Raw genomic sequence first — 26604 nt, 5'->3', positions numbered from 1 at the left:
CTCTGAAGGGCCAGAGATACAAGTAGCAAAATCTAGAACCTGCCATCAAGGACTTTACGCGGGGCAATAAACGCACCGATAAAAACGAAATAGCGTAGAAGTGTTACTCTAACCAGAAACACGCTGTTCACCAGAAGTTTTTTTTTTTTTTTTAACAATGTTTGAAAGAAAAGAAAACAGAATCTATTGGAGGTTTTAGGTAAAGTTTAGGAGAAGCGGATTCTTGCCTGGAGTTGTCAAATTCATAGAGCCAGAAAGTAGAATGATGGGGGAGGGGTTGGGGGGAGTGGGGAGTTGGTGTTTACTGGGGACAGAGTTCCAGGCTGGAAAGATGAAAAAGTTCTGGAGAAGAATGGCAGTGATGGTTACCCAACAACATAATGTTAATGCCAGCAAAAGGGACACATAAAAATGGCCAAAATGTTAAATTTCATGTTAGCTATATTTTACAATTTAGAAATCAGAAGAAAAAACAGGACCCAATGTCTTGCAATCCATCTATGTCACAATGCCTTAGGAGGCAGGAGATGCAAACACTACTCAGTGAGTACCTGGTGACCCCAAATGTCACTTGATTTTGGAGTAAGCACCCATTCTCCGGTTCGTATTAAGAATATGCAGCCCACCACAATTAAAATTTCAAATAAATATCCTCTCTTTCTCAAAAAAGTAACAGCCTGAAAACCATATATAGGAATATATATACCAACTGCTAGAAGCGGCACATTAGCTAGAAAAGGAATCCCTCCCACACTGTTCTTTAGGATATGGGGTATATCCCATGAATGAGCTAAAATCCAATCCAAATCAGAAATGACACTTTCCTTGGCACCATAAAGTAACAAAAGATTAACCCCGAAAGCAACTGGCCAGCAATTCTGTGCTACGACCCTCTACCCGGATGGTTTTAGCGACTGTATCTGTACTTAAAACATGTGGGGCTATAATGCCTTATGGAATGAGACATAACCAAAGTTTTTCCAATACACTCTCAGTCGCTAAAAAGAAAAAAAAAATCCTCAAAGGGAGGACAAACACGTCTTTCACAAGTATTTCACCTCCTAGTGTAAAATGTCAGGCGAACATACATAAAAATCGAAGACGTAATCGTAATTCAATCCACCTGAACTCACTCAGTTCCAACAGTTTCTAAAACCCTTAATCAGCTGTAAGTGAAAAATTGCCTTAAAATAATAAAACAGTGTAAAATATGTTCGTGCCATCATACAAGCCTGTTTCCCTGCATAATTATGTTTCACTTTTCTTCTCGCTAAGTCCTTCACAGTAGAATTAGCTAGAACTCTATCTGAATACAACAGGAATTCACGGCTCATTACAAGAGTTTCACAAATAGTAGAACAGAGCTGAACACAAGCCATGACTAGCTTGGCCAAGGAAGGAAGAATAAACACTCAGGGGTCAAAAGAGCAGAGCCTGTATCCCCCCTTCAGAGCTACTCTGGGGAAACAAGGTATTTTATTTTATCTTCTGGGGTGTCAGCAAATTAACATGGTGGTGCCATTAGGTAGAAAAGTGAAGGAGAGCTGGAAATTGGATGTAAAGAACTATCGAGAGGAAATAACCAGGGAGATTAAAAGAAAAAAAAAGGACAGTTGGGAAAACAAGGGAAGAACAAATGACAAATGCAATCCACTTATGAGAAGGTTCGCAGAAAAAGGCCACCGAATTCGGCAGTAAGACTTGCTGGTGCCCTGAAAGTGTAATTTTAGCACAACAATGGACAGAAAATTGAGCAGTAAGGAGAAAGCAGATGGAGAGAGAGGAAATGGAGACAGAGGATGTCAGACGAGAAAAATTCAAGAATCCCAGACAGAGAACACGGACTTAGATCCAACTGTTTACGGTATCAACGTACAGGGTACTTTCTACATCCAATTAGACTGAACCCCATGAAAAAGATAAAACAGTCCATTTCTGTTCATTGATAATGTGCGCCATGACTATGCCCATGGACTTGACATGTACTGATTTAGAGATGGAGCGCCTCTATTTCTCATTAAAATGGCAGTTTGTAGGAAAGTTTGCAAATATGCAAGATGACGTTACTCAAGGGTCCTACTCACTGTATGGGTATCTGTTCAAAACTGCTCTTGTTAGGCCCAAAGATATGAAAAGTGGGCTGTTGCCCTTCATGAGAAAAGGTTCCTTTGCCAGAACATCGTTTGCCTCTACTTGAAGGTCCAGCCTCCACGGCCGTCAGAGACCCACTTCCCCTTATGGCCTGTCTTGGGTCCCGGGCACCCATCCTGAGAACCCCCAGGACAAAGAAGGCAGCTCTCAGTCTTTCACACCCAGGATCACAATCACTCATGTTTTCAGCTCAGTTCAAGGTCTATCTTGAAACACTTTCTAGAATACAAATCCTTGCCACCCCGGACCTCTCAAACATAACTATTCCTCATCTCACAGGTTTAAGACCACAACAAACCCCATTTCACTGTGCTGGGCTCAAGGATTTTCCACTAATTTTTTTTTTTTGCTGTACACGGGCCTCTCACTGTTGTGGCCTCTCCCGTTGCGGAGCACAGGCTCCGGACGCGCAGGCTCGGCGGCCATGGCTCACGGGCCCAGCAGCTCCGCGGGCCCTCCACTAATATTTTTTACTTTCGTGTTTCCACATCCAGGCTAACCCAGACACACATGCACTCCTAAATCAACCCAATTTCTCCCACTGTTTCCCACAATCCAGCAATGACAATAGCTAAGAAAAATAAACATAATAATAATTAATTCATTAACATTTTTAAAACCTGGTTTAGGGCTTCTCTGGTGGCGCAGTGGTTGAGAGTCCGCCTGCCGATGCAGGGGACACGGGTTCGCGCCCTGGTCCGGGAAGATCCCACATGCCACCGAGCAGCTGGGCCCGTGAGCCATGGCCGCTGTGCCTGTGCGTCCGGAGCCTGTGCTCCGCAACGGGAGAGGCCACAACAGTGAGAGGCCCGTGTACCGCAAAAAAAAAAAAAAAAAAAAAAAGTAACACCAATAGTAGCGCCTAATTAATTCACTCTGGGATGTGGAAGTTCACCCCCAGGGCTCACTACCATCCTAGCTCACTCCGGGATCAGAGCTAAAATGCTCCTATTATGTCCATTATGGATTAATGCTCACTTGATGGGACATTTGAAAATGCAAAACACAGAAACTCTACAGCTGAACAGTGGCACAAAGTCACGTTCACCATGACAGTTAAACACGAACCTACTTCATTTAAACCTAATATTCCTTCTGGGTCAACCAAAGGAAGGAAAATGCAACTTTTCATCATTTAAAATATAATAAAAGCAGCATTCCTTTTGTTTTTCTGTTTATTTTGGGGGGAGGGAGGAGTGCTGACCTGATTTTAGCTTTTATTCATTCAACAAACGTTTAAGGAAATAGGAGATATATGCATTTAACTTCCAATTGCAGGGTATTTTTAATCAATTTTTTGTGCTATTTTTAAAAAACCATTTTGTAAACGAAGTCTTCCCCTTAAACATCATAGCTTCTCAATGATTCTATACAAGGATGTGCATAATTATCCTTTAGAGACACTTAGTGAAATATTTACCGATGAAATATGTCTAGGATTTGCTACAAAACAATACAGGCTAGGGAAATGGGTGAGGGTATTGATTACGTAAGGCTGGCCTTGAATTGATCACGACTGAAGTTGGGTAATGAGCATACGGGGGTTCACTCCATATTCTTTCTACTTTTGGATATCTTTTAATTTTCCACAATAAACAAGTTTTAAAAGCAGAATTGGGGAGGGGAGCATTTCACATTGATCAGGGAAAAGCAAAACTGCAAACCACAGCAAATAACTCTTAGAGCTCCAGATTTTAGTTGAACGTGCCAATGTAGAGTCAAGAAGCTGAAAATTTGGGGCGTTCTTTCTATTTTCTTCTAAACCTACCTGGTCCTCATTAAAATGGATTTACCATGTGTTCATGGTGGAGACCCCCAAGGTCTCCAAGTGAAAGAACTTCAATAAGAACAAACTGGCACTATGCTAAAGGGAACTCCCTTATATATCAGCTTATGTCAAGAAAACGAGCTATTATGTGTTTAGATCACATTTATTAGCCTACGACCAGTATGTTGGGCACACACATAACATGCGTGCCTGCGTACTGAATGGAATGGGGAAAGCAAAATATCCTTCTAGAATATTCTGAACGGGAATGAGTGCCTACAAGATTCAGTTATCATATAGGAATGAGTCTTTTTTTTTTTTTTTTTTTGCGGTACGCGGGCCTCTCACTGTCGTGGCCTCTCCCGTTGCGGAGCACAGGCTCCGGACGCGCAGGCTCGGCGGCCATGGCTCACGGGCCCAGCCGCTCCGCGGCATGTGGGGTCTTCCCGGACCGGGGCGCAAACCCGTGTCCCCCTGCGTCGGCAGGCGGACTCTCAACCACCGCGCCACCAGGGAAGCCCAGGAATGAGTCTTTTAATAAAAAAATATATTTAAGTTCATTTACCTAAGTAATCACTAATATCCACATTTCCTTTATTTTATCCAAAACTATCAGGAAACATTTGCTTAAAAGACCCAAATCATAAGCTACTTTGACCTAAATTAAAAACAAAAGCAATCTTACTAACAATAAAATGTCTTCTGAAGAATTCTATTAGCCTTTTGGGGGGAAAAGGAGGAGAGACATATGTATGTGTCAGAGGGATTAAAAAAAAGAACATTGTGCCAGGAACCTTTCTATACAAAAAAAAAACAAAACAATATTGATTTAGGCAGAATGAGCTGATAATCCTAACTTAGAAACACACCATTAAGGTCATGGGGACATTCAGGTGAAGGGGCAGAAAATATGACTTTATCACCACAACTTTTACAAGTTCTGAGCAGGGTTGTTCTATAACATCTCCTGAGAATTCAGTAAGTGAGAGGAGAAAAGTTCGCCCTTCATGTCATTCTCATCCGCTGACCAAAAGATCACCCACCAAATTCACAATTATTCATATGCTTCTGATAAGAAGCCGTGGTATGCTTTTATTTGTTTTAGTGCTTTAATTTGAGTATAGCTAGTCAAGGGCTGTTTCATGCCTTCTTGGCATAATCCTTTATTCTACTTCTGTCTGCACTGATTTGCCCACCTCCTACGATGGGAGGGAAAATAGGTTATTTGTCATCTTCCCTCCCTCAGACTCAAGTCCTGGCATTTTTGCATTTGATGGGTCAGGAACAGGAGTCCAACGTAGGGATACACCACCTTGAAGAGGGAACAAGACAGTTTTCATTTGGATGTTTTATCTGTAAATCAAAATGAATTTTTATGATATGGCACATAGATAAAGAGGGTAAAAAGAAAGCTGTGAAGTGATCTCAGGAAATCAGTAGGAGAGGGCTGGAAAGGGACCTCATGGAAGCAGAAACTACAAGAAGGAAGGAACCAGAAATGTGAGAATCCCACTTCCCGGCCCACAAAGATGGGGTGAACTTACAGAAGAGATTCCAGATAGCACACCTTGCAGGCCTCAATCATCTGCATAAACGGCATTCATCCTCCATCCATTTCTCACAGGGACACATATGATACCTGGAATGTAAATCCTACAGGAGTGGACACGTCATCTATCTTGCCCACCACTGTACTTCTAGTGCCAACAAACATCCCTGATACTATTAAACACTGAATGAATCTCCGCTACCTATCCGAGCACTAAATTCCTACCGTGTTTAAGGCAACAATAAGGCTCTGAATACCTGAACTCTGTGGTCTTCACCTCCCCAATTCCCTCACTGGTACTTAATTAAAGACAAAAGTCCAAAATGGCAGGAGCTGCTGGCCTAATTTTAAGCCTAACTTTGACCATACACATCAAAGAACATACACACCCCATAACCTCCCCTTTTATCTTTGTGCAAAGTAACTGAATCAAAATATTTTAGTCAACAGTCTGTATATAATCTGTATATAATTTTTTTCTTTCTAGACGCTTGTAGGATCTTTCTGACCTCGGTATTCTAAACTTGTATGATGCTACGTCTTGGTGGAGGATGTTTCTTACACCAAGTACTCATCTTAAACAGTTGAAAATACTTACCTTGAGAAAGAGGACATTTTGCAGGATGTAAGACACTGCTAGGTTTTTGTTTGAAAGAGCATTTTAAAATCATTTGTCTCTAAAATATTGTGCATATATTAACTGATAAACTCAAGCTTAAAAAAACAGAATCTAAAAATGAAAAAATTAATCTAGGTCCAATATGTTATGTTTTAGTACATAAACAGCAATCTAGCCGAAGTGATAAATGATTTTATGTACTGTTCCAGATGGGCTGCAACTTAAAAGCATACTGCAACTATTAGAAAAGCAATGATATCGTGGGCCGTTAATCTCTTTAGAAGTTAATACCAGGGAAAGCACAAATCCACAGCAGATACTGCCAGTTAGAAATCTAAGGTACTGTATCTGCTACAGAAAATGTATTTTGACTCCCAAAGAAAAAAAGTAGTCTGGTTCTATCTTTCAAGCATTTTGACATTTCCCTGAGATGTTCTGCAAGGATGAAATAGTCATCCTAAAAAATTCTGTGAGCTACATGAATTGTGGCAGGCATTGTTAGGTGTCCTCAGGCCTTTCTCCCCTTCTTTCTGTTAGTAAACTCCACCTGGAGTTTTGGCTACAAAGTTGGGCCCTGTAAACTACTTGGGTACATCTCCCATCGTCCCTTGCAAGGGTGTATAGCCAAGTGCCAACTTCTGTCCAATGGGAGGTGAGCAGCGGGCCCTGGATGCTCCTTTCCCTTTTTTTTTTTTTATTGTAACGGCTAATTTTTTTTTAATTTTACTGGAGTATAGTTGATTTACAATGTCGTTTTAGTTTCAAGTGTACAGTAAAGTGGTTCAGTTATATTATGTATACATATATGCATTCTTTTTCAGATTCTTTACCCATATAAGTTATTACAGAATACTGACTGAGTAGAGGTCCCTGTGCTATACAGTAGGTCCTTGTTGCTTATCTATCAAGCTGCCACTACGCAGATGTGCAAAACACCTGCTGGTGCAGAGCAAAGTGGAGAGAACCCAGTGCCTGATGGATCTAATGGAACCGAGGTACCACCATCGCACACTGCTCAGCCTGGCCTCTTGCAGGAAAGAGCAATAAACTTCTAAATCAACATGAACCACAGTTATCTCAGAGTCTTTCTGTCATAGCAGCCAACGTTGTACCCTAATACATAAGCTGTGCGATCAAGGCCCTCAGGTGAGCTGGAAGCAAAAAACCCTCAGGAAAGAGAAATTTTGAAAAAGAAAAATAGAAAGAGAGAAGAAAGAAGAAAGGTCACCACGAAATTGAGAAGAAAATTTAAAAATGATCAAATCTCTTTGTTTCTAAAAACCACTTAAAAATCTTCATAACACTATGACATGCAGTATTCAGATGTATGCAGTGTAGACCTTTACTCCTTAAATGTAAAATAAAACATTCTTTTGCTATAGGAGAAAGATCAGTTACATTGGGAAGCTAAGCAAGCATTTTCCCCCAAACTAAATTTAATGTAAATATACTGTACTTAAATATTTGTTAAAGGACTCCTACCAGCTATGTTAATAGAATTCATTGACATTTATTAGCTGGTTGATTATTTATGTGAACATCCTGCCTGCAGACATGCTTCACAGAAATCCACCCAAGAAGGACACGTAAATACATACACTTTACTGAAAGAGCCATTAGCAGAACTTATAACTCTAAAGCTCCATGTACGTTAGGGATCGAAAATTAATTTTGATGGGCTACCAAATTACACATTAGATGTACAGATGAAGAATCTGAAGAGAGTGTTGCTTTACTGATTTCACAAAACGTATCTGTGATTAGACACTGCTCCACGTAACACACAGCAAGGCATATAAATCATCCCTTGACCTCTACAGGACAAGATAACACTTAAACCAGAAAGTAAGTTTTAAATAAATTTTTATTTTTTTGGCCACGCCATGCGGCCATGTGGGATCTTAGTTCCCCGACCAGGGATGAAACCTGTGCCCCCTGCCTTGGAAGCGTGGAGCCTTAACCACTGGACCGCCAGGCAACTCCCCAGTAAATTTTATGTTCTTTGGAGTCTTTCCAAGAGTTTTGTTTCGCTTATGATTGAAGGCGGTGGGGGAAGCTGGTGTGATTATTGTGCTTTATGACAGCCTCAAAAGATATTCATCACGTAATTTTCTAAGAAATGAGCTGAACAGATGCTAATGACTTGACATGCTGTCTGGTTAAAACAAAAAATTACAGATTATTTTAATGGCTATAACTTGTTTCTACAATCCATGATGGGCTTTGGGGGGCTATCAGTCACCGTTGTATAAATACATCATTATGGTTTTTTATTAATTTGTATTGTTTAATCAACTATGCTTAATAGCTCTGTCAGTCGATAAGAGATAATCAGAAAAGTGATTATTAAAATGCTTAAAATCATACGTCTCAAATTCTGCAGCACTTCCTTCTGATTAAATCTCTCTAGAAATACAAAATTTCTAGTAGTTGGCTACTGTAAGTTCTTGCTGTATACCCTAAGAAGATCTGAAAAGATGAACAACAGTTTTGTGTAATCATTCTTTCCTCCAAGCTGCTGTATGGACCTAGATTTGTGCTCATCTTTGGAAAGCAGACAAATTTTAAAAAAATTATTGACATAAATTCTGATCTAAGGAAAGTCAATTTCTACAACCCACGGGCTATTTCAGCCTGTCCTGAGTGTGAACTCTTTGGAACTTCCATGGTACCCTTAGGAATTGGGGAGGGGGGCACACGACCTGGTTATTTCTACAGCATCTGGACCGCAGGGTCTTTAAGTGTGTGAAGTGATAATCACCATGGTAAAGATGAGACACCCATGAAGGAGACCAAGAACTAAAGTGAAAAAAGCACTGGACACACAAGAAAAGACGTGGAGGTACCCTAGTGCATGTTACCAACTGCAAAAAAAACAGTGTGAAAAGGCTGCACAGTGTTTGGTTCAGACTGTATGATATTTTGGAAAAGGCAAAACTACAGAGACAGAAACAGATCAGTAGTTACCATGGGGTGAGGGGAGGGAAGGATTAACAGGGGAATCACAGAGAATTTTAGGGCAGTGAAACTACTCTGTGTGACACTACAATGGTGGACACATGTCATCATACATTTGTCCAAACCCACAGAATGTACAACACCAAGACTGACCCTTAATGCAAAATATGGACTCTGGGTGATGACAATGTAGGTTCACCACTTGCAACAAAAGGGGGTAATGTTGAAAATGGGGCAGGCTGTGCCTATGGGGACTCTTTGTACTTTCCCCCTCAACTTTGCTTTGAACCTAAAACTGCTCTAAAAAGTAAAGTCTTTCGAAAGAAGCACTGGACACTGGAGATCCCGGTCTAGGGGCTCACCTCCCGTTCTCTACTTCTGTGATCTGAGCTTTCCCTCTGACTCTGAGGTCTTGAGAACCTCTGATATTTATAAACCTCCCTATCCATTTTTCACTCCCAGGGTGCATGCACCTGGCCCTGCCCAAGCTTGCTTCATTCAGGGAATCTGTTCAGGACCCTAGGAAGCATCATGGGGGTCCCATTTCCCAGCTCCCTCTTCCCAACTCTGCTACGCCATTGGGGAGGTCAGGTCATGCCCTGACCCCTCCTGGTAAGCCCAGTGCCCAACACCGTTGTAGGTTCTAGATTTTTTTCCAAGAAGCCCACCCCACCGATTGGGGTCTTGCTTTGCTCTGGCCAGTCCAAGTCCCCAGGCTTGGGGCATGTGTCCTGAACCTCCCATCTGATGCACCATCTACCAGAGAGGACCTGAATGTGTCATCTTAGAGAATCAATCTCAACAGACAGCTGAAGGGTCACAGAGTCTGCCTCAACTGTGGACCCAGCCAGCCACGCTCTGGGGCAGCCTGACTCTCAGCCCAGCAGGGATCCCCACCCTAGGCTCCACACCCATCCCATTGGCTGACCAACACAACTCACGACATCTCGAAAATCGATACCATCTATTATCTGTGTGCTGGGTCAATGCCCCCAGGCTGTGTTGCTTGGGGCTTTACCACGTTTAAGGAGCCAGAATATTGGCTGTCTTATACTCTAAGTCTAGGTATAAAAGAAGAGCTCTGTGGAAGTTATAATAATAATAATAATACAACATTCAACTCACAGAGCACCCATCTATCAAAGAGCAGCACCTATTTACAATCTGTTTCTCCACACCATACCCCTCTGAGCTTATTAGCCTTTTCTGTTGCCCCCTACTTCGTAGATACAAAATAAGTAAAACCTCCTTGAGGAGTGAGAGTCATATAGATCAATTAATATATACTAGCTGACACTTTACTGTGTAATAACCCCAGACCCTCCAGACCTACGACTGGGCTATTTGCTCCTACACTCCATGGCATTATATTGCTCTTGGGTTGGTATCCACTTTCCCCCGTTGTTCTCTCTCCTCCCTTGCAAATGGGCTGTCGATCACCATTTATCTGTGACACAAGGATGTATGAGTCACAGCTCTCCTCCCTGCCTCTAACCGCTGTTCCTGACACACACTAGGCTTCAAGATCAAGCAGTGTGACCGGGGTGCATGAGTGCGGCTGGATTTTTAAAAAGACTTTTCAATAAACAACATGCCTGCGCTCCTACCAATTAGCGTCTGTTGTTGTCACTGTTTTAGCTCAGAGGCTTTGTTCTTTATCCACATAGCAAGGATGGAGCTTTAAGTCTGTGCGTGGTGTAAAAATAAGAGGCTGTGTGATTCCAACTCTATGACAATCTGGAAAAGGTAAAATTATGGAGAAAGAAGACAGATCAGTGGTTGCCGGGGGTTAGGATGGGGAGGGATGAAGAGGTGGGGCACGGAGGATTTTTTACGGCAGTGAAGCTACTCTTCGTATGATACTGTAATGGAAGATACAAGTCATTATACATTTGTCCAAACCCACAGAACGTTCAACACCAAGAGTGACCCCTAATGTCAACTATGGACTGGCTGATGATGACAAGTCCATGTAGGTTCATCAATTGTAATAGATGTACCATCTGGTGGGGATGTCGACGGTGGGGATGCAGGGGCAGAGGAAAATCCCTGTACCTTCCTCTTAATCTTGGTGTGAACCTAAAACTGCCCAAAAAGGATAAAGTCTTTAAAATAAAAAATAAATAAAAACACAAAAAGACGAATAAATTACCATCTGTAACAAGAAGGATGAAGGGAGAAAAACCAGCATCTCTCCCTCTTCTCCCACACTTTTAGCACAGCTCTGAGGTGGTCATACAAATCCTACTTCATACACTAAACAATCCTGAAAGGCAGCTATCATTATCCCCAGGTTACAAATGAGCACACTGAAGGTCAAGAAGTTTAGAAAGGAGGTTCCTAGTCCAAGTTCACATACTTAATTGCGCAGCAGACTTAGAATCCAAGAGATGCGTTTCTGATTACACAGTGTTCACAAAGCCTTACTTTTATAATCAAACGGATGCCATCACAGATCCATAAACAATTACAACACGAGGCAAAAATAACTGTTGGAAAAGAGATATGACCAAAATTCTCCAAGATCACAGTGGGAAAAAAGGCATTCCTTGTCAGTGTCCTGGGCACGGAGCACAGCGGTATGGGGGGCTTCCAGCTAAGTGAGGGGTCTCTGTGCCTTTGGAGCTGTTTTCCTAGGCTCCCCATGTTAGATGCAGGCACATCCTCCCTCCCACAGCCCCCTCTGTCCTCGCCTATTAAGGGGGGGACCATCAGGGCCTCTTTCATTTAAAAAAGAAGAAAAAAAATGTGATGCTAAGTGCCCTTCCCACTTCACAGTGTTCAACCCATTACAGAGAAGTTTTGCAGCTGCCATGCAAGTCACTGCTGACACCACCACCAAGAGAGCAAGGTCAGGTGTTAATTAGCCATTTTAAGGATGCAGGGAGTTTGATGCAAAGAGGTTAAGTGACTTTTATCCAAGGTTACACTCAGCGAGAGGCATAACTGAGCCACTAACCAGACCAATACTCTCCATGCCTCTATCCAGGCCCGAAAAGCACTCTTATTGCACAGAAGTCAGCCACAGAGACAACATTTTTTTATTTAAATACCAGCAGAATACGGTAGAGAAGGACTCCTCCACTTAGCTGCTGGCAGATCACCCCAGAAATCAGGGTTCAGACCTCCATTACCAAGCAGGTCCATCTCCAGCTCTTGTAAGTTTCCACTACAGGTTAGCCACCCTTTAAAAACGCTTAGCACACAAAAAAATAAATTTTAAAAACAGAAAAAAGAAGTGCTGGCTCAGAAAAGCTCCCAAGCAAACAAGGAGAGAGACGTTATCCATGTTTCCAGAGATCAGAATTTCAAATTGACTTCTGATACCTCTTGGTCAGGCAAGAGTGAGAGCCTCAAGAATGAACAGCCAAAGCAGAAAAGACTGACAAATACTTACAGCAACCACCACATGAAACATCCTTTCCAAAAATAAGTTCATCATTATGAGCACGTGCCATCAGCCAAAAGCTGACTGTATTACAAACGTGCGTCATACTGAATACTTAATAGCAACCATACTGTATATTCAAACCAAAAAAAACCCACAAAACAGGTACATAGTAGAACCTCAATAAATAATCCTTTATAGACTGATATAAAAATTATTCCATTCTATGACAGTAATGCCATTTATGGACCAAAGCAGCTGCTGGCACCCATGATGGCCATCAACCCAAGACCTTCCTCTGCCAGGTCCTGTATTCCCATCAGCGAAGGGCTTAGAGGAAGATGTGCACTTTATCACGACCAAAGGAATTCAATGACTTACACATAACTCCATAAAAGCCCTATGATGGTAAATACTTCCAAAGCCCTGAGAACTTCTAATCATCTAAATTATAAGAAAAACTGTCATGACGGAACAAGAGAGCTGAAGGAGCACAGCAGAGTCAGGGCGATGGAGGGATGAGAGGTGAGTTGAGGGTGGGTCACATCTCATCCCATCCCATCTCCAGGATGCATACGAGGGGGATGGAAGAGGGGAGGACGTTCAAAATATTCAGAGACTCGCAAGATCGGGGCATCAGCTACTCAGGACGAATGTAAACCTCCCAGGTTCTACTTTTGAAAATCTAACGGCTCCACTTCATGTATTTTCAATTTGGCATTCTAAAATTTTGTCTTGTTTTGAACAGTTACAAAGGATGTCATTTCCTATGTATAGCGTGTATGCCATTTTGAATAAAACTGCTATATCGCTCCCATAAATACAGTCAATGGAATGATCTGATCTCTTCCATCACACATTTTAAAACAAACATGAATATTACCAGTCAGTTTGTGTGGTGTTCCTTTTTCTCCTTGAAATCCTAGATCCTCAGGCTCTCACTCTAACGTAGCGTCTTTTTGTTCCCCACAATGTTTTATAGTTCCTCTGACCCTACTTCTCTGAAACAACCACAAAAATTCATATGCGACACTGTAATACATCATTAAACGTTTTTAAATTTCTCTGACCACAAAATAAAAATTGTCTTTTGGCTTAGGCTATTGGAATTATTTTCAGTCCAGAGCAGAACAATCCATGTAACATTACAAAGTTTGATGATTAAGCATAAAAAGGAAATTGTCGTTTCTTACGGTTGGAGGGTAGGTACGAGGCCTTGAGTAAAGGAGGGATCACTTAAAACTGATAGCTTGTGTTTAGTGTCACAAAGCAATGCACCCCGGGGACATTCTTCTCCAAAGTGGAAGAAGGAAGGCTGGGGTAGGGGAGGCACGAAAGGACACCAATGGTGTCACCTCAGGCGATAGAAACTGCCTCCCTAAATCGACCCCTGGAGAGCAACCTTGGAAGGACTTCCCGTGCACAGGGGACCTGGAAAATCCCGTTGGAAACCCGGAACAGGCCCGCCCATGATGTGTCCGGGGCCCAGGGCAAGAGTACAAATTCAGGTCCACATAAATATGTGGAAATATTTCTAAGTTATTAATCAAGCGAACCAACTGTGAAGTATGCCCTATCCACCTACACTGACAAATACGTCTTCATAATTGACAGAATCAAAAAGGATGGAAAAAGCTATGGTTTATATAGGACTGTAAGTTGGCAAAATGCTAAAGATTACTAAATTTAATTACGATGACTTGTCTGGGTGTTCTGCTGATGGGCTAGCAACGTTTGGATGAGTGATAAAGACTTACATAATTGGTAAGCTGTTTATATATATATATTCCATAAAATTTGTTTTCCTTGCCTTCATTTCAGCAAAATTATTATGTCTAGTTAAAAAAAAAAAAAGAGAAAGGTCCAGATTGTCACATAATTTGTCTTCTAGTCACAGAAGTCATCTCAAAGTTTACGTAATAAAAATATATTTATATCCAGTCTATACAATTTTAATATTTTAATCTAAAAACTGAAGTGCAAAAATAAAAATTTTTAATTATTGTGTCTTCAGAAAAGCTACGTTCCCTCTAAATATTCTAAATTATCTACTGAACTCAAAAGAGGACTTACAAATTATAACTCATGAACCTCAAATTTATAAAAATAAAATATTCAAATAACATTGAACGTGTTATCTAGTTTTTTAAGAATTTAACCTTACTAAGTGGTTCTAAAAATAAAATTATCCTGTCCAAGCTTTCAATATCCATTCAGTTGCCAATGTGATAACTCTATATCACACTTAACACTTGTCATGTCTAGAGCTACATATATGTGGGAGAGTATGAATTTACACTGTAAAATATATTTTTTGGTTTTGTAAAACAAAATTAAATTTTGTTAAGTACTGTGAAATACTCTTCAGCCAATGTGTATAACTGTTGCAAATTCTGCACTAATTATTAAGTACCTCTGGAACCACAAGATGGACCACCAAAAAGAGTGAAGAAGAAAAAATAGGACACTCAGCATTACTGAAAATTGATTGTTCAGTACACAAAAATTCTATTATATTCTAAAACATTCTATTATCTGAGGGGAGTTTTGTCTTTATTAATATATAGTTTTACTAGTACATGTATTATTTTATCTTTATGGCAATGCCACAACCCACACAGTCCACAGCACTCAGACACAGCCCTTTACTCCAAGGGCACGAGAGATAGGATCATCGTCTGGTGTCTGAACAGTTAGAGAGAATGCTCAAAATTAGGGTGGCTCCGTGCCAGCCCCGACTGCAAGATCCCCAGTGAACAAGGCAGCTCCGTCCTCTTTAATAAATGCAGATGCTGGCCAGCCACAGGGGTCTCTATAATGCATAGCCCAGGCCACAGCCCCTCTTGTCCTGGTGTCAGTGTAGCACTGACATCAAAGACCACTGGTCCACGATACCATCTCTCAGAGCTGAGGTCAGGCTACCTAATCAATTATGATGCATGCCCTCTAAGCTAAAGACAGAAGAAAGGCACATGAGCTCCTATCTTTTTAAACATATCACAGAACCCTGTATCTGGATGTACACCTGCAATAGCCAAATCCCTTGTAAGTAATCCCAGCAGGCAGGTCTGCTCGGCAGCAAGAGCTACGGAATAGACACTGCCTCAGATAGGTCCTGCCAACCTCTCAGACAAAGGCTGATGGTCCTCCTGAGAAGCAGGCAGTGAGCCAGTGAAGTTCAACCTCTGTCCATTTCACAACAGTTTTCAGGAGAATATCTGGCCCTTCACCCTGGCATTTCTGCTTTCAGAGAATTCAAAGCTACCAACGCATTATATGCATTATGTTTACTCCACCATCTCTCAGCTTCCTCCCAGAGCATTCCGTGAAGAGCGTTGACATTTGGCAGTATCAGTGGAAGATCATCTGTTAAGGGGAAAACTGCTATATCAATTACAAACATACATAGAACATTCCTCCTCTAAGAAGGTGTTAAGATAGTAGAGGAGAACAGCCCTGTTAACTTAGATATACCTCTTGAGTCCACACCGTTGATGGTTAATTTTATGTGTCAACTTGGCTTGGCCATTGTACCCATATATTTAGTCAAATACCATGCTGGATAGTTCCTTGAGGGTGTTTTGGGATGAGATTTATATTTAAATAAGTGGACTTTGCATCAAGCAGATTGCCCTCCCTGATTGGGTGGGCCTCACCCAATCAGTTGAAGAACTGAATAGAACAAATGGTTGACCTCCTCAGAAAAAGAGGGAATTCTCCAGCAGACGGCCTTGGACTTCAACTGCAACAGCAGCTCTTCCTGGTTCTCCAGCAGACAGCCACCAGACTGGAGTGGCAACTCTTCCCTGGGTCTCCAGCCTGCTGGCCTCCCCCATCAGACCGTGGACTTGCCAAAACTCCACAACTCTCTGCACCAATTTATCAAAATAAATCTGTCTATATATATGCACCTCCTATTGGTTCTGATTCTCTGGAGAATCTTGATCAACACAACACCAAACTCTACTCTGAATCCCACTGCCCAAGCCCCCAGGACTTTGCATATTAGTTGCATTCACCAAGCTTTAACAAGATTCTAGGCTCAGGAGACAACCTACGCAAAAATCAGTCACTCCTTTAGAGCTGGAGTCAAACAAGGCAGACTCTCCCAAGGACCTGCCAAACAGAAGGACGCAAACTGGAAGCATATCCTGGAATGGAAGCATGGCCGTGGAAGTGGGGCACGGACCTGGAATGGGGCACAGCCCTGGAAGGTCAGCATGACCTGGGAACATGGAACCAAGATGGGAGACTTAGTAAGAAGCAGTGAGGGGTCAAGAGACTTGTTCAGGAACACAAAGCAAGAAGAGAAGTGGAAGCTCACCTGTCCAACAGTCTAGAGGGAGGTAGAGGCATGATGGAGAGCAGACAGATGGCACTGAGGGCTCCTAGACAGAGGGCTCTGAGGGCCCTGGACAGCCGGCACTGAGGGCTCCTGGACAGATAGCACCGAGGGCTCCTGGACAGCCAGCACTGAGGGCTTCTGGACAGTCGGTACTGAGGGCTGCTGGACGGCCCACACTGAAGACTCCTGGCTCAGGGCAGGAGAACAGGGAGGTCCACAAATCAGGGTCGGAGCTGAGAAGAGCAGCGGTCCCAGAGGACCCCCTGTGCCCAGGGGAAGAGTGTGTTTGAAGGCGACTGAAGACTTCTCTTGCAGCCTCTACATTAGGGTCACTGGGGTGTTAAAGGGTCTGCCCAGAGCAGAAACAGGGGCCGGATGCAAGCTGAGTCTCCCTACATGGGGCCATCAGGACCGAACCCAGTTGGGAGCAGCCTAGGGCCAGGATCCCCAGACAGGCGGTGAGGGACCAAGGCCGAGAGTGGACAGGTGGGCCTGGGGCTCTGACAGCAAAGGAGATGATGGATTAACCATGAGGAAACAAGTCAGACAACAGGGAAGGAAACCCGCAAAACGAAATCACCCTCACTTCCACACAGAATTAAACACCGGCTTGATTTAAAGTACATATGCTGCTGGGTTAGGAAGCAAAAGAAAATAAATGCATTTATGACTAACACCAAAAAGGAAAATCTTATAGTCCTTTTTTGTGCTTACAGTTTTCCTGTAAGCAGAAAAGCCCAAATAGCATCTGAGACAATTTACATATCTTTACATAATCTCACGATTACCATTTGGCAACGAAGCTCCAGACCGAGTCTCCTCCATTTATTTGCCTACAAAATGACAAAAATGTACAAAATAACAGTCTGGACAAGGAGTTTTTTACCCTCCTCTTAAAAATCACGAGAAGCCAATTCCACAATTTTTCTTAATAATATGTGTCCAATATTTCAAGTCTAAACAGTCTTTATCAATGAACAAATATTCACCAACCCTTGCTATTTTCAAAGCATTGATTTCAGAATTGGGAGGAAAAAAAATCGCTCTGGGCTTAAAATCTATCCAAGATGCCATCCTGGAGACAAATTATTTACACGCCCCAAGCAACATTTTTTTCAGATATAAAGTAAGAATCGTACCAGTCAGTTTACCGTGTTGCTCTCAGGAGAGGGTTAAACTGAGTTGCTTGGTACATAGTAGGCACACCATAAAATATTTTGTGGGTGAGAGAAACTGCTTTTAATTGTAGAGCCATGACTCAAACACTAAAATCTGTGATTCAACTATTCACTAGGCAAGAAAATGATAAAGGCGGCATGTGGAGTACAGTGAGTTTCAAGAGATAAATACAAACACCAAACAGAAATTTATAGAAGACTAATTTTTTACTCATAAACAAAGAGTTCACCACTACCTATATATACAAAGGTTTTTGATTTAGAGGAAGACCATTTATAGTCTGCCTTTGTGTTTTTCATCTTTGTTTTTTCTTCCATAGGTTAAAAAAAAACCCCACAGTTTCTTAGGCTTCTATTCATAAAGCCTATTTATTTCAGAGCCCTTTAATAAATTCTCATCCATTGCTCTTTGAGTTCTTAGATTCTGAACATTCTCGAGCTGAAGGAAACCTTAGTGACCATACGGGCCAATGTGGCATGTTGTCAGATGGCGCCTGGGAAACTTGAGGTCACAGGTTCAGAGGCTGACACTCGAGGTGAGGACCCAGATGCCGACAGGGCCCGAGCAGATCAGAGGAACCAAGCAGGGGACAGATGGTATGGAAAGCAAAGGACCATGGGATGAGGCAGAGGCTGCAGTGTGGGATGCAGGGACGGGTCTACATCTCTCAAGTTCTCAAGAGATGCCGATAAATCATCCAAATTGTTAAATGACGTAATCTGTACATGGTAGACACCAAAATTATTTCAAATGCTTTTCAGATCAAAACATACAAATGCACACACATGCTCATACATGCTTATAAACACAACTGCTTGCAAACACACTTACATGTTCACGCACACACACACGCTCATGCACACACATGCAAGCCAGGTCCACTCTGGTCCACGCCACAATGAATCTATACACAGGGTCTCCACATGATCAGATAGGACTCCAAACCACGTGTGTCGTTTTAAAGGGCCATTAAGTGCCTACAGAGAAGGGATTACTTTATTTCTTAGCTGAATATTCCTTCTTTCACATACCATTATCAAAAATGGCTTTTTTGACAAGAAGATACTAACTTTTTTCAGCGTATATAGTTAACTATGTCTTTTAGTTTATTTACTCTCATATTTATCGAACACATCCTACCCTTCCTTATAACATGGGCTTTTTTCTCTTTACATTAAACTATCTAATATTTAGTGACAGTATGTGCTTCCCTCAACTCCAAGAGGCCACTAAGGTTTACCTTTTCTCTTCGAGTTTTTAGCAAATATATTTAATTTTCTTATTAGTGTACAAATGGGATTCCAGTTACAGTATTAGGTGGCCAATGAAAACAATGTGATTGTCTAGGTTTCATTAGTATTACTAAAATATCATTGAAATTTTTAAAAAGATAGGAATTTTAAATGCTGATCATCTCATGTAACACAATCAAATTCTAGTTCTGAGTCCACGGTTAAACAATGGTTACAGACTGATAAGTCCTGTCACCCGCTCACTTTACGGTCCTGTGAACCGACCGCCACATCTCTCATTGCACAGTCAACTATACTGAAAACAACAATTCCCCAGGACAGTCTGGGACCAAGTTTCAGAACTGGGCGGGATCCACCTCCACGACCTAACAGAAGGCCATATTCACACTTTTCTCCTAACGCTTCATGAATAAACATCCCTTATTCAAATAAGTTACCTATTAACTAACTCCAGTAATTTTGATTCAACTTTGAATGGCAAATAGAGTCATTCTGGCAAGACTGCAGAGTTTGCAATTCAAATTACAGAAATTTTAATAATGGGGAGAATAAAAATTAGTGGAATGATTCCTAAGGCACCGGAATTCCAATACTTTTATTGCACCAGTAGAAAGCTCACATAAATACTTCTCAGTGTAAAAGCTGGGGGGAAGTATCTGCATGGGCGTCCTCACACATAATTCACCTGCTGTCTTATCGGAGCATTCCTTCCTGGGACTCCATAGGAACCTTCCAGACGCCAGAGTTCCCCAACCCCAGACATTAAGAGGCAATGTTGCTGCTTCTCAATAAGTGACAGTGAAACAGTCTCTGGATTAAATGACTTCCTTACATTATCACCATAAACAATCATTACTTGGCTGCTGCCCTTTGCAAGTTTGCACGTCCTTATGAATAAATCAAGCCTCATTGATTTACCAAGCCAAAACGTTTTACAGTTCGCTCCCCTAATGTGAGCCATCACCCTCCACTGCACGTCATGAGGTTTTCATGTACTATGTTTCTTAATACTTTTCATATGAAAGATTAGTACCGATTAGCTCTGGAGCAGGGACACTGCTCGTGGAATGGTCAACTGGTCACTAAACCCAGGTCTCCCTGAACGTGTCTTTATTAAGGGAATTCTCTTAACAAAGTACAACAGAGCTGCTGCCATGCTGTTTCCTTCCCCCTAACTTTAAAGGAGTAACGACGGCCAGCATTGATTCAAAGATTAGTTTCACTTAAAAGAGCAAGGCAGGAAAATACAGGACTGCAAAGGATGCTACGTGCTTGGTAAAATGTCATCTAAAATTTTAAAACATGACTCTCAGGGCAGTGACTTCAGAAGACATAAGATTACTTGGAGAATCCAAAAATGACCAGAAAGATCTAAGTGTGACCAGAAAAGGCAGTCCTCTCCTTTCTCCCATCAATGAACAAAACGACCCAAAACTCCCATCCTCTTGCTTGGCCCAACGATATTTTGAAACTGACATCCACATACTGATCGATGTCTCAGGGACTGAGTACTCCGAGGTCTCTGGCTTCCATCGAGGAACCAGAGTCTACAATTCTGTACTGGGTGAAATTCTATCCATGGCAGGTGACAAAGGACCCAAATGCTCATCATAATTTCCCAACCTAGTTTGCCTCCCAACCCACTGACTTTCACCATCCCAGAAAGTCACACAGAAACCTGACTTCGGTGCTTTGCACAGACTCCTGGGCTAGATTTCCATCAATCCTAATCCCCAAACAAACTCCATTCCTCATGCACACAACAGGAAAACTAGCAGCCTCCTCCTTCCTTCTTTCCTTTCCAAAGATCACAAACCAAAGCAGGTGAGACCGGAAAGCTCTTTAGAGATTATACACTATCACCTCCTCATTTCAAAGATGAGGAAATGGGAGAGCGAAAGGTACCTACATTAATGGCAGAGGCAAGGAAAGAAACCTGATCTTCTGGCTCCAAACGCCATGTCCCTGCTTCATACTACCCCGATTCCTGGGATCAGTAAGAAAATCTATCACCACGAAACCTCCCAAACAAATACATGAGGTGTCGTGGACCGCTTTCACTCCTGTTAATATTCTGGGACACCTTTCAAGTTTAACCACGACAAAGATCGACCAGGTACAGCTGCGGGATTTACAGTGCAATGAGCTCTGTAAGACAGAAAACCACATCAACAAGAATCCTTGTGCAAGAATAGATTCTACGATTCCCTCTGGAACAAGCTGTCACCTCTGGCTACGAAGCAATAATTATCCTGCACTACAGCAATCAATAAAACCTCTTGCCCCATGAACCTGCTACTTCCTGACTTTGTTCTCTGCACTCGAGATTTCCAAGCTGTATCGATCACCTACTAAATTTTTTTTTAAAGTTCTTTAAAAGGAGCAACAAAGAAATTCTCCAATTAGCATCACTTGGGATGGTCTGAACAGACTTCAAATCTTTCATTCACATTAATGGTTTCTCTTTTCATGGGGCTTCCCCATTTTTCATTTTCAATTAGTCATTTTAAGTGTGTCTGCGTCTTGCCTAAGAGCACAGTCAGGAGGATACAAATTTGATAGTGTTTCTGAAACTGTGGCAGCTGCCACATTTTTCACCCAGGCAAGGAAGAAGAATTGATTCATCAACTCTGCCTTCTTTTCTCAAGCAACAGCATGGATTTTTTTTTTACCAGATGAACCCATTAGCTCTTAGAGTGTTAAAATTCTGTACCCTGGAACTTCTCACTAAAATGATCCACTAGAGGCTCTATTACAAAGTAAAACCCTCTTACATCTTCTCCACGGGTGTTTTAAGAAGTGTCAAAATTTAAGAGTAAGTCATGAGATAAGCAAGGACAGCAAAAAGGCAAGATTTCACACAGGAGAAGGGCCTGCCTCTCGGTCCCCCTCTATGCCCCCCACTCTCGGTGTCCCCAGGTATGTATCTGCCCCTGGGATCAACTCATGTCTGGACCCTCCAGGGAGTGTGTGGACATATCTACATGGCTTTCATGTGCAGAGCTGGCAAGTGGGAAAGTGTCTAGTTCTCTAAAACTGATATTTTCCCAATATTCCATCAGTACAATTCATCCACCAAGACTGATTTATTTTGAGATACAAACTACTGTGTACAAAACAGGCAAGCAGAGAGGATATACTGTACAACATAGGGAAATAGAGCCATTGTTTTGAAATAACTTTAAATAGAGTATACTCTATAAAAATACTGAATCATTATGCTGTACACCTGAAACTAATATGATATTGTAAACCAACTATACTTCAATTTTTAAAAAATTTTAAAGGAATCGTAATAACTATATAGTTCACAAGGAGCCGGAAAATGAAAAAAAGACTGACTTTTTTCATGACAGATCGGAAATCACAGGGATATTATAGTCTCACCTCAGTGGCTGTTTTAATTCAAAGCCAGACGGAATATTATTCAGCAGTTAAAAAGAAGGAAATCGTGTCGTAGGCTACCACGTGGATGAACCTAGAAGACATTATGCTAAGTGAAATAAGCCAGTCACAGAAGGACAAATATTGCCCTCTGTGAGGTGTTATATTATAAATAAAGCTACAGGGCTTCCCTGGTGGCGCAGTGGTTAAGAATCCGCCTCCCAATGCAGGGGACACGTGTTCGAGCCCCGGTCTGGAAAGATCCCACATGCCGCGGAGCAACTAAGCCCGTGCGCCACAACTACTGAGCCTGCGCTCTAGAGCCTGCGAGCCACAACTACTGAAGCCCGCGTGCCTAGAGCCCATGCTCCACAACAAGGGAAGCCACTGCAATGAGAAGCCCACGCACTGCAACAAGAGTAGCCCCCGCTCGCCGCAACTAGAGAAAGCCCACACGCGGCAACAAAGACCCAATGCAGCCAAAAATAAATAAAATAAATAAATAAATTTTTAAAAATAATAAGTAAAGAAAGAAGGGCCTTCTCTCTTCTTTCTGAGACAATAAAGGGCCAACACATTCGGTAAGGCCAAGGCAACGGATTCACTCCTTACACACGTCACGTAAATGCAACTCAAACTCCGTGCGTTTGTTATGACACTTCTCTACGTAACTTTACAAACGCTCCAGAAGGGAAAAGCAATTGTGAATAGGATGGACGCAAGGAACCTCGGAGTCAGCTCTAATACTTTACATGTGGCTTCAAAATAAAAATATCAAGTCAAAATTAAGATAGGCAGGCAGGTCCTAAGGAGACATTACACCTGCTTGAGAATTAGCATCAGGAGTTTTCAAGTGCGAAGAGGACAGGGTGTTGAGATTCAGCTTTTTGGTAAGGCAGTTTCTCTCACTTACAGGATCGGATGAGTTCCTGATCATCTTAAGAGGCCGCCCGTTCTTTCACAGCAGGATTTCTCGAAGTCAGCAGTATTGGCAGTTTGAGCCCAATAACGTCACCGTCTGGGGGGCTGCTGTGCATTGTAGGATGTGTAGCAACAGCCCTGGCCCCTCCCACCAGATGCCAGCAGCACCCCCCTCCTCCCCTCTCACAACGAAAAATGCTTGCAGACATCACTGGATGTCCCTGGGGGGTAAAATCGCCCCAGTGGAGAACCACCATTTTCCAGCAACTAAATGGATCTAATCTACACAAGCTTTGGCAAGCTCTTTGCGAGTAATGTCATTTCTCCTCATCTGTTTGGTTTTCTACATGTTTCTCAACTTGACAGTCTCCCCACACAAGACAGATTAAAACCTGTTAGAGAAACCTGTTTCTGATGCGCTATAGTGCTATGCAAAACATCCAGTCTCTAAAGCAAAAGAAAAGCAAGATAACCCAGCAGCAAAGGGAGAGCAAGGCCTCCATCACGGGCATCCCTTCGGTCTTCCTCTCCTACCTCCAGAAACCCACCCGAGGATCAGGCTCAAAGGCATAAAGGCCATGGTGGGCTCCAACATCTGAAAATGCACCCAGTCCCCCCTCACTCCAGCGCCCGCAGGCTAATGCAACTCAAGGAGAGACCCTGAAAGTGCTGGACCTTCCTAGGATATCAGTTATTGAATCTCTACAAGGTTTCCTCTACAAGCATCACAAGTGATACCCGAGAGCTGGGCCAGCCCGTGCTCACCATCCGGGGGCATTAGGGTCTTATTGTTCTGCGTGCACCACCCTACGGGGTGCAGATCCGCGATCACCACGTCACACCAGAAGTCGGCCCGGCGGTCCTCCCCGTAACCACAGTAGCGCAGAAGCAGCAGCTGCCCGCAGGTGGTGATGACCGTGGCCACCCAGTACGTGTCCGGGTTCTTCTTGTTGGCTACCTCCAATTTCATCCCCGGCTGGAAGTTGCTCTGAATGCTGATCTCAACCTTCAGGAACACAGAAAATCCGTCATTACACTAGACGCGTCCATCCAGAAGATTATGTGAACGACTGAAAACACAGCACTTAATATTTCTGTTGCCCTAGATCAGCACCATCTAAAAGAAATGTAATGTAAGCCACTGGTGTGACGTTAAATTTTTTAAAAAAAAGAGAGATAAAACAGATGAAATTAATTTTAGTAATGTATTTTATTTAACCCAACAGATCCCAAATAGCATCATTTCAAAAGGGAACCAATGTAAAAATATAGTAGTGAGAAATTTTACATTTTTCTTTTCCAATGAAGCCTCTGAAATCTGGTGTGTATTCTACACTTACAGCACATCCTGTTACCGAACAGAACTTGGGTCCGTTAGTCAGAGATGCAGCAAAGCCAGTCTACTGACCGGGCTGTGGTGAAAGAAAGTGCAGAGTTTACTGCAGGGCACCAAGCAAGAGAACGGGCAGCTCACGTTCAAAAGACCCAAGCTCCCCAGTGGCTTTCAGGGAAGGGTTTCTAAAGGCAAGGTGAGGGGTGTGGGTCACAGGGCGTGTCACCAGCTCACGAATAATTCTATGATTGGTTGGCGGTGAGGTAACAGGGTGATGTTTCGAGAATCTCAATCATCAACCTTCTGGTTCCAACCAGTCTGGGGTCTACCTGCTGGCGGTCAGCATGCAGTTAACTTCTTCTACCTGGTGGGGTTTCAGTATCTGCAAATCAACTCAAGGATATGGCTCAGGCTATTATTTATAGCCCCTGAGCAGGAACTAAGGGCCCCTGAATTTGTGTTATGGCTAAACTGTTATTATTTTGTCTTGCCTGACTGCTTTCCTTAGTTTCTACATTTTCTTCTCTGATTAAATTTGCTCTTTGCAACTCAGAGAAAGCCTTAGGAGGCTGAAGTTTTGGAGGTGGGGACACAGGGGGGTCTGTTCTCAGGAAGGCCCTGCAGGGTCCTACTTGCTTTCAATCTCAATTTAGATGACACACTTTTCCAAATGCCGGATGGCTAGTGGCTATTGCATGAACAGTGCAGCCTCAGAAAATGGATTTTTTTTTTTAATGAAGGGTTATCATCTATTAATATTTGCCAGCCCTCCCTGCAAAAGAAAGCTTTCCATCCTGGTGAGTTATAATATTCTAAGGCCAACACATCGGATGTCCCTGAGTAGCTGCTGCTTAAGAGATGATGGAATTATGAACTGTTCGCCCATGGGTCCTGGGCTACTCTTCCTTTAAGCCTGGCAGACAGGCCTGGGGACATTCTGCATCCACAGTACAGGGCACTATACTGTACCTGAAAGTGGGGCAGGAGAATGGATTGGATGAAAGAGAACAGGACTGACTCCGTATGCAGAGGTATTGAGAACTTCCTGGTACAGAAAAGGAAGGAAAAAGCTGTTGATCTACATCTCATTCCTAAAGCGCCTGGAGAAATCTAACCAAGTCGTCCTGGCATCGTGAAAGGGTAGATGTTACAATGCTTTTGCAAAACGGAATCCACACTGTATGCTGGGTGAGTTTTAGTTTTATTATGTTTTAATGTTTCCCTCTTGGTTTCACTAAATGACCACAGTCCCATTCATAATAAACCAGCAATCATCACAGTATAAGTGTCAGTATAAAAAGAGAATCGGAATGCGATCCACCCTTAACGAGGTCATGTAAATTTAATAAGGTCTTAAATTCCTTTTCAAAGGAACACTTCACTTCCAAAAAGAATAAAATGTCACCTTAAAATAAAGTGGCTTCCTAATTCAAACAAAAGAGCCAGAAGGAAGACCAGGTTGAGAAAGTCCCCCAATTTGTTTATGATACTGAGGCTAAATCTTTGCCTTGGAAAGGCCCAGTGGGGGGGAAAAATGTTTCTCAGTATTAAATTTTCATTTCCAATAAAGCAATAGTAATACCTAAGAACTTAAGTCCTGGAAACTCAACCTTTTTCTTGCTAATGATATATTACCAAAATCTCATATCTAAACAAACATCTGGTAAAAACTTAATTTTGTTATTTCCTGGGACTTGCCCTCTGCTTGGCATGCTATTTGCATTGTTCAAAAAACAGTATAGATGACTGTGATTTT

At 42.3% G+C, this 26604-nt stretch overlaps 1 protein-coding gene across 4 annotated transcripts in view; it reads right to left on the bottom strand.

Moving 5' to 3' along the window:
- The window catches only part of SFMBT2 (Scm like with four mbt domains 2), a 213189-nt gene that overhangs the window by 150898 nt on the left and 35687 nt on the right, over window positions 1-26604 (bottom strand). For all 4 annotated transcript variants that reach the window (XM_032623494.1, XM_032623493.1, XM_032623495.1 and 1 more), the window contains one exon: window positions 24281-24521. In XM_032623494.1, the coding sequence (XP_032479385.1) occupies window positions 24281-24521 (241 nt within the window). The remainder of the gene's footprint in view (window positions 1-24280; window positions 24522-26604) is intronic.

The sequence above is a fragment of the Phocoena sinus genome, chromosome 2 (assembly GCF_008692025.1).
Source record: "Phocoena sinus isolate mPhoSin1 chromosome 2, mPhoSin1.pri, whole genome shotgun sequence".
Taxonomy (NCBI): Eukaryota; Metazoa; Chordata; class Mammalia; order Artiodactyla; family Phocoenidae; genus Phocoena; species Phocoena sinus.
The sequence above is the reverse complement of the archived record's forward strand: the minus strand, read 5'-3'. Positions and strand labels throughout refer to the sequence as shown.